This window comes from Cordyceps fumosorosea (genome assembly GCF_001636725.1).
Source record: "Cordyceps fumosorosea ARSEF 2679 chromosome Unknown scaffold_7, whole genome shotgun sequence".
In the NCBI taxonomy this organism is placed as follows: domain Eukaryota; kingdom Fungi; phylum Ascomycota; class Sordariomycetes; order Hypocreales; family Cordycipitaceae; genus Cordyceps; species Cordyceps fumosorosea.
Genome location: NW_017387307.1, coordinates 776,389 through 785,302, shown reverse-complemented (window position 1 = coordinate 785,302; position 8,914 = coordinate 776,389). Strand labels below are relative to the sequence as shown.

Sequence of the window (8,914 nt, the reverse complement as noted above, 5' to 3'; positions counted from 1 at the left end):
CCAAAGTTGTACGCCCCAATGGGGGGGAATGCCATCTACGGGGGGGGGGGGGGGGTTTCAGTAACCGGGTTTTCGCGCAAGGAAGGGAAGGGACTGAGGCTCACGTGGTCCTTGTGGTTGTTGCTGTCGAGGTTCTTGCCGTCCCAGCACGACGGGAAGAACGTCTCGGCGCGCATTCGGCCGCACGGCAGACGGCTCATGTGCGGCGTCTAGCCCTCGTTGGGCCCCTCGAGGCAGAAATGGGCAATCGCCTGCTGCTCGAGACTAGACGCGTTGTATGTCCTACAATTCGAACCCCGGTTAACTCTCCCCCCCCCCCCCCGGCTTCATCCACAGAGAATCAACTCTATACAGACACACAAGCGTACCTGAGTAGAGGATCACCCGTGACCATGCGGAGGCCTCGCGGAGGCGCAATCGGCGTAGCCGCGCCGTCGCAGTTTTGTCTGCCGGGTGCGTAGTCGCAAGCGCGCTTGATGTAGTAGGCAGCCTGTGAAATTCTTGCCATCAGCTACTAAGCATTCTGTAGTAATGGAGAGCCAGGTGGCGCACACTGCCTTGCATCGTGACCAGCTCAAAGCGGCCGTCATGACGCTCATGATACAGCTGCGGCTGCCAGTAGTTGCTCCTGTCCAGGAGCTTGTCGCACGTCGTCGCCTGCGCGTCGCGCGCTTGCTCGTTGGACTCGGTCCGCTGGAAGGCGGTGCCGCCCGTCACGACGTGGACGTGCGGCGAGACTTGGCCCGGCCAGACGATCGGGTCGCCGCGCTGGATCGTCAGCGGCGCGCAGTTGACCGTGAACACCTGCGCGCGCACCGTGCCCAGCATGGCGGCGCCGACGAGGGCGGCGGATAGAATGGATGCGTCGGAGGGCATCGCACACAGGAGTAGACACGGCACTTCTCTGGACAAACCAAACCAAGGGACAAGCAGAGCGGTGGTCGGGTCACTTAGGTATGCGGATTCCTTCCGAGAGGGATTCGGAGTCAAGCTTTATATACCTGTAGTCGACAGAAGCACCTCCCTCGGCGTCTTATCGTATTCATATCAACTGACACATGCCTCCGGACACTGTCTGCCTTCGCAGCTTACCGCCCCATGCGACGTTGACTCCGCTCCGCGCTGATATGAGTCGTCGCGATGGCATATCCCATGCCCTTAAGCTGGCAAATCCGAGACTCCCCGCCGTAGTGTTGAATTAGATCGACTTTTAAAGGTACTATAAGAAGTGATGTAACCTCGACTGTTGGTGAAACGCAACATTGCAACTTGGTGCCCTATAGCGTCAGTAGTTCGAGGACAATGGGCCGATTCACTGCCTGGCATGGCTCGCGATCCCAATTCCAGCTCCGGTCTCTAGTCGTCTTACCAACAAGGGATTACTTTGATGCGATATCCACGTTTGCATTATCCGGAAGAACGTTCGTCATCAAGGGCCGGCCAGAGCGATCCAAAGTAACCGACCTCTTCGCTCTCTGCAACAGTCTAGGTCAGATCCTCTTTCGGAGTTCAGCATCTTAGCTGAAATGGATCCCCAGTCTTCTATGCAGGCACACGTTTTGTTGATCAATCTTCTCTTAGCAGGTGCCCGGTCAATCCGGGCCAAGGTTCGCCGAGTTTGACTATCAATCCTGGTGGTAGTTGAAACGGCGGGTGACAGTGAGCAAGGGCGCGTAACATGCCCGATTATGCAGAACAGACGGCTTCCGGAATGATGGCTTATACGTAGCGTCGTTTCTCAAATGGCTGTATCCGAGGCCATGCGGGAGCCCTTCAGAAGCAAACTACGGTTCGCATAAACTCACGTGTTTAGTTAGGGCTTGCATCTAGCACAGGCCGGTTCTAGCTAGCCGTTCCGAAGCCTTGAGCCAGCGTGGTCGCCGAGTTGGCATGATTGGTAGGAAGCTCCGCGGATGTCAGAGGTTGGCGTAGATAAATCGGTCCGTCTCGTCACGAGGGCAAGCCGGTCAATTCTTTCTCGAAGCTAGTAGGCACAGGAATCTTGCTCGAAGCTAGCAGGTGCAGGATTCTTCCCCGGAGCTTGCAGGCACAGGATGGTTCGTTGTTATTTAGAGGAGGCCGACCGACGGGTTTAACATGGAATATCGTGCTGTCCTCATTGATGTTGGCGAGGACTGCACCCTCCTTCTGATGCACCAGCCCATCTCGCTGCTGGCAAGTAAAAGGTCGTGTTTCATGGCACGTCTAATCCGTGCCGCTGACACAATTCCCAATGGGCAGATGGGAGACTGAATGCGGGGAAGCGAAGCTAGATTGGCGATGGAGTCTGTCCTGGTGATAATTGGCCGATGGCTGGGCTATGGCTCACCAGCAGCATGTCCAATGACGTCGAGGGCCTTCTCCGAATTGGGAAGCCGGTGCTCAATCCGCAGGGCGGGCATTTCGCCTTACCTACCCTATACCGAGTCCCCTCCTGCGAATAGTCTCCTTTGCCTGCGGAATATCGCGCCATGCCTGCGGATTATGGGAATAAGGAGAGCCTGGTGCTTTTTTTGTTTACCGCTCTTGATGCGATCTTTCTGTTCAGTCTCGAGCCTTGACGACAGCTGGCTCAAATGAGGCTGGTTTGGTGCAAGCGAACAATCATGATTGTGAAGAAGGGCCAGTCGGTAGTCGCCGGCTGGCTGCCGTACGAGCCACACACAAAGTACGAGCTTGTTTCTGTTACTATTATGACGCATTCATAACCCGTGCACTCTTCCATGTCGGAAAATAGACACAAAGCGCAGCGCAAACAGAGAGGCAGCCAACAAGGGCGGATTCGGACTCGCCTGCACGTTAACTTGGGCAATGCGGTGGAAGACGCGAGGCAAGTATTGGGGGCCAGAAGCCGCCAACTTTATTGGCTCACCGACATTTACAAGGCATAATGGGCCACCTGCCAGCCACGCACGCCGAAGTCAGCGCTCATCTATTTCAAGTTTGAGTGCAGGCGGCGCACACACACGCCAGGCATCTCACGTGGCAGGGCGCAGAGTAGAAGCAAGCAAGGTATGCGGAAGTGGTGATCGATTGCCAACTCGAGCTTCCCTTGCTGTCGACCTGCCTGGGGCGCAGCATCTTGGGTAACCCTGGCATTTACCGACAACGGACAGCCATCTCATCGTCGTGTAACAAGTTTCCAAGTATGGCATCACTCCACGGCTGCCCAACAGTGGAGACTTGACAGTCACGACGAGGGCCCGCAGCCACCGCCCCAACCGAAGCCATTGTCGGCACGAGTCTTTTTCGCGATCCCCAGCACGGTATCGGCCAAGCAGGCGGATATGCTACTATGTTAGGTTGGACGATTGTCTTTGATCTGACGGGCAAGCCTGACGAACGAGTGGATGGTTCCCGTAGCCCAAAAGGACGGACCAGTGGCATGGCACAAACATAGCTTTGGACCAAACCTTGGGCATGATAGAAGGATACTTGTGGCCATACTGGGCTCTCAGTGTTTATTAGGCTAGTTACGTGTGATGGTAGTCTTGGGAGATGGTGTGTTGTACTGTCGGTTATCGTTTTTAGCTGGATTGACGAAAGATGTGCCAGCTCATCGTACGGTTTAGGTAGACAAGCCCGCGGGGGTCGTCGATCGCTCCCTAAAGAGGGGAACGAGCAACATGAAGCTTTTGCCATTTCTAATAAGAGGTATCAATAGCGGTTGGCAATAAGGCATCGGGCTGCTGGGGTTGGGAAGTTAGCTGGCAGGCAGGTTATTATTAGCCACGCAAGAGCTTGCCTAGTTAGCTGGAATGGCTGTCGTTTTAGTGGTGGTATTGGCAGCCCTGAAAGGCTGAACGGAGATGAGAATGAGCTAGACCAGGGACGTCGGGCAAATGGCGAGACGGAAGGGCATCTAATTCGGCAACTGTGATTTGCCACCAGCGTCATTTCTGGTTTCGATTTCATCTTCCTTGTTCTTGTTCCATGCATGCGGCCGGGTACTGATGACGACTGAGCGGGATGGATGGATGAGAAGACGGGCTTCACCAGGGGGCCGAAGGGACGGCATGCTGCGAAGCACCGTGATGGCGGTGGTGGTTGCTGGTGGTGACGGTGGGAGGTGCTGTGGTGTGCCGTTCCTGTTTGTAGCGGCGACGGCGGTGGTGTGGTAGGTGGTGGGAGGGGAATGAGGGGCGGTGGGCAGAAGTCTGGTAGGAAGAAAACTACAGACTCACATTGCCAGCCCAGGTTGGAGGGGAGATGGACATGGCATGGCCGTTGAGGTAGTCAGCAGTCATGCAACAGAACAGAAGGGAGGAAGGAGGAGGGAGGAGGCGGGCAATTGTCAAGAAGTGGAGCAAGAGAGGACGTGGAACAAGTGGCACGACTTCTAAATGTGTGACAGCCAATGACAGATGCGGATGCAGCAGCCAGCGATATGGACCCACAAATGAGCTGAATCAGCCAGTCACAGGGCTTAAAAGACCTACAGCCCCCCATCCCTCAAATCATGTTGAGGCATTTTGGTTTTTCTCCTCCTGCACGGTCCAATCAAGTTGACGCAACCATTCCGGCTTGTTTCTTTTCTGCTTTGCGACAGCAAAACCACTGGTTGCACAGGGCAGACACTGGCTGCACAAAACCTGTCAACGCGCATTCGAAGAGAAAAAAAGGAGAATCTGGTGCAAGGAGACAAATATTTTGGACGAATCAGCGCTCGGCAGTCAAACAGTGTTTGTGGTCGCTGTCAGTACCAACACGGCCTGGCCTGGTCTACCAACGGGCGGAATCCTGGACCAACCACGAAGGTCGGTATCCCGCTCCACAACCGAGTGAGTTTGGTCCGAGGAGAGTGGCCGCTAATGTACCTCAGGCAGGCAGACAGCCAGTTCAAGCAGTACAGACAGTGAAGCAGTGCAGCGACGCTATTGTATTGGTTTTGAGCGGCGAGATTGAGAGTAAGGTGATCCCAACTACTGGTAAGTTGTCAATTGCGTTGTCGGAAAATCCCCCTTCCATTTCCCTCTCTGCAACAGGCAGGCTTGGCTTTTCCTTTGCCTTGGTTTGTGCCATGTCCGTCCGGCCCCCGCCCCCCTCAGCCTCCGTTTCCGCTGCGCCCAGTTGATTCCGCGCACCGCGGCGGACACAGCAGACAGCAGACACTAGCAGCCAGCAGCCAGCGAAGACAGGCATGGAAGAAAGGGAGCTCGGCAATGCGCCGGGTTGGGTGTGTGAGCTCCGAGCTGGTGTTTGCGACCGGCGGCGGCCATGACCAAGACCAACGACGGCATAATGCCCACGATGGGAGAGTCACAAGCATCGTCAGCATTGCCGAAAACGCTAGCATCAGTATCAGCATCGTCATCACCATCGGCTTCTTCATCGTCGTCGCCTTCATCATCATCATTACCACCACAACAACCCACTGCCTCGCCATTCTCATTCTCCAATTCCTTCCATTATTACAGCCAGCCAGCCAGCCAGCCAGCCAGCCCCCTGTTGGTACTGCTGCTCTGCACTTGCCCACCCCCCCTGCTAGCACCATCTGCACTCTGCAGCCCACTGTGCCCGCTGAAACCTCCAAAACCTATTCGTACTCGCTCCTCCCATTCATTCTTCACGCACCAACCACCTTCTTCCATCCACTAACCGGCCCCCTCCCAGCCAGCAAATCAGCTTCTCGCTCCGCGTCTTTTCTCAAAGCCATCGCATCTTCGCGATACAAGAGGCCTATCATCGTCTCTGTCGCCCTCTTCTTTCTCATTGCCATTGGAGCATTTATCATCGTCAGCTGACACGGCGCGTCTGCGGCGTCTGGTTGATCAACTACCCTCGACATTGTTAACCCCCCAATTCTCAATTCCAGCAAATCACGCCTTTTGCTGCTTTTTTTTTTCCCGCTGCGACGCGCGAATCTTCGGCCCAACACCCGACAGTCGCACAACTTTCAAGGTGAGCCTTTGCACTTTTCTTGTACTCACTCACGCCCATCGTCATTTCCATACTTCTTGGCCCCTTCATCGCCCACCCCGTCGTCTCCCTCCCTCACAGCCTCTCTGCGCGCCGCGCACTTGGTCTGCGCGCTTTTCCCTGCGCGCTCGGCTCGTCCTTGTTAGAACACGCCCAACCCAACACAACAGAAGCTCACGGTTTGTTGCGCCTTCAACCCGGCCGTTGCTGCGCCTTGGCCTGGTCCTGTGCAAGTCCAAAAAACCTGTGCGCCTCTGTTGTGTAAGTTTCTTACTTTGACGGCTCTCCCGCGTCACCCTCCCTCCTGTCCCGGCTCCCGCGCCGCCTGTCAGCCCAAAGTCGACTCGCTGCTTAGCCTACATGTCCTCTATGCAACATCGCTGCAAGAGCCCGGCTTTCTGCGACAGCATCATGCCGCTTCGAGCATCACGATGGATGCCCGTTTCGCGACGCGTTGCGGACCCCTCCCCGATATCGTCACTGCTCTTCCTACCTGGCGCATGCCCGCTGGGAGCGCTCTTGTCCTTATTGGCCCAACAAGCGGCCCAATATCGCCATCCATCCTTTGCATCGGGCCTCTGTGCACCTCGTCACACATACACCCTGGCCCAAACTGCGCCGGCTTCTCATGGCCGATTCATCCCCTCTCGCTCCCGCTCCTCAACAGGGTGTTTGAGCATCCCCCGCTGTCGTGCAGTGCCTGTCACGTTCTGCATGAGCCTTTGCCAGCGCATCGATGGGGAGGGGCAACACCACCACATCCAACCACATACCACTACCACCTACTACCACCGCCACCACAGCCCGCTTAGTTGCAACGGCTTGGGCCGTGTGCCACGGCATAGTTGACTCCCTACCTATGCACTCATTAACCTCCTCCTATCTGATTATGCCTAACCCCTCATAAACCCGTCATGTAATTCGCTAACGTACTCGGCATTGGTAGACGCTGTGTGCCTTCTTGGTCATCTCGCCCTGTATAGCTACGTACACGCCCACCACTGGCGTCTCATATACCGCGACCCTCTCTGTACCCCAAGGTACCCGCTGCGTCAACGCGTCGCACAACCGATCTCAGTCGCTCAGCTCATCCGCCCGCTGCCAATACTCTACGACGACAGACCAATCTTTTGGTCTATAAGCGCGCATCATGTATCAACACGGATATGGCGTAACGCAACAAGGCATGCCGCAAGTCGCCTACAGCATGAACGGCATCCAAGCTGCCGCAATGGCCGCTACTGCCGCTGCCTCTGGCTCAAACTACCCTTACATGCACTCCGACCCCAACATGCCTCAAACATCTCCCCGCATGGGCGGCAAGAAGGACGGCCGTGCCTCACCTCGAATGAACAACCAAATACCGCGCAGAGTGAGCCAATCTGGAGTTACCAACCCGCAAGCCATGATGGGCCGACCTGGCGTTCCCCAGGCGCAAATGACCATGGCCCATCCGCAGTCTCCCGAGATGCCTGCCGGCGGCGTCGAGGAATCCCCGCTCTACGTCAATGCGAAGCAATTCCACCGAATTCTGAAGCGCCGCGTAGCGCGACAAAGACTGGAGGAGCAGCTCCGCCTGACCTCTAAGGGAAGGCGTCCGTATCTTCACGAATCGCGTCACAACCACGCAATGCGAAGACCTCGCGGACCTGGTGGGCGCTTCCTTACCACGGAAGAGGTTGCCGCTCTGGAGAAGGATGGTAAAGGCCCAGAGGACAGCCCCGAAGAAGCTGAAGGTGATCTCGACGATGCCAAGGCGCCCAGTGGTACAGGTGCTGGTGCTAAGCGCAAGTCAGAATCTGCACCCGATGGGCAAAGCAAGAAGGCGAGAAAGGGCGGCAATGCCGAGGGCGAGAGCGCTGAAGCTGCTGCGGGAGCTAGCCGATGAGCTGGTTGTATATGGGCCAGACTCATCAATCTGGTCTGGTCACAAGTACTTTTTTTACGATTTACGAACGCGGCAGGGAGGCCATCTCTTTTTTCAGCCCCTTGCGCTTGACTACTTTTTCTTCTTCTTCTTCAGACCAGGATATCGGCACCCACGCTGCGGATTTCGTGGCATGTATAGATCGCATGCGTTGCCGAGGAGCTCGTGATGACTCACTGGCTGGTTCTCTTCGCCGGCTTCCCCGACTTCGCTTGCACTGCCCGCGCTCGAATTCTTACTTAGGCGTACTGGGGATTTCTCAGGGGGGATGATGACTTGACGTGAAGATTTGTGGTATTGTGTGGGACATGACGATTTGCTTGTGTTTGGCTCAGTTTGGGGTTGCGAATGGATGGGACGCTTGGATGTGGCTTTGATGCGATGGATACTCTTCCACTATCCTTGCCAGGTACTACGTTTCTCGGCCTAGAGCTGGCGAGTCCGACGGATTGCTCAGCGACACCGGACCCAGACTAGACTTGGCCAACGGTCCGGGGCAACCGCTGGGCTGTACAATGAAACGAAAACGAACAGCAATGAAAGACAAAAAACCCCCATGATGCAAAAAGATAAAAAAGAAAAGGCCCTGAACGGAGTTGGAGACAACGATGGAAACGAAATGCAAATGGCTACTTCATGGGCGCAGAGGATATGACAGAGCAAAATGCTGGGCGCCGGGTCGCTCGGATGGATACACTATACTGTGATTTTTGCTTTTTAACGCGTTTGAGCAATAGGATGCTTGATATTTTTCTGTTTGGGTGGCGGGTATAGAAAGCCATGGCTGGTTTGGTCCGTCGCCGGATGCACGCCTCGGAAAGGATACTTTTTTGTTCCGTTATTTTTGCCAAATTGATATATTATATTCTCACTCAGCTACGGTACTTTTCCTATGATTATTTTTCTGCAAGACTTACTAGTAGTAGCATCAACATTACGAAGCACATCGTTCTCTGTACCTTGCCGCACACTCAATCGGGGATAAAGAGGTTGTGGAGAGACGGACTTTTGGAGAATCGCCGGGTGCAGGCCAATAGGCGTTTTCCATCGCAGGCCAAAAGGCAAGAA

The 8,914-nt window shown here is 55.4% G+C and overlaps 3 protein-coding genes across 3 annotated transcripts in view; 1 reads left to right on the top strand and 2 right to left on the bottom strand.

Annotated features, from left to right (window-relative positions):
- Positions 1-176, bottom strand: part of ISF_03779 (hypothetical protein) — a gene marked incomplete at both ends in the record, with an annotated part of 609 nt that extends 433 nt beyond the window's left edge. The window contains one exon of the mRNA XM_018847385.1: positions 105-176. Within this exon, the coding sequence (XP_018705592.1) occupies positions 105-176 (72 nt within the window). The remainder of the gene's footprint in view (positions 1-104) is intronic.
- A 33-nt stretch (positions 177-209) lies between these two features.
- On the bottom strand, positions 210-876 carry ISF_03778 (hypothetical protein; the record flags this gene model as incomplete). Its single annotated transcript, XM_018847384.1, has 3 exons — positions 210-282; positions 369-490; positions 553-876. 3 exons carry the CDS (start codon positions 874-876, stop codon positions 210-212), a joined length of 519 nt encoding a protein of 172 aa, XP_018705591.1.
- A 6,193-nt stretch (positions 877-7,069) lies between these two features.
- Positions 7,070-7,807, top strand: ISF_03777 (CCAAT-binding transcription factor, subunit B; the record flags this gene model as incomplete). The annotated part of the gene is made up of 1 exon (XM_018847383.1): positions 7,070-7,807. One exon carries the CDS (start codon positions 7,070-7,072, stop codon positions 7,805-7,807), a length of 738 nt encoding a protein of 245 aa, XP_018705590.1.
- Between the last annotated feature and the right edge of the window lie 1,107 nt (positions 7,808-8,914).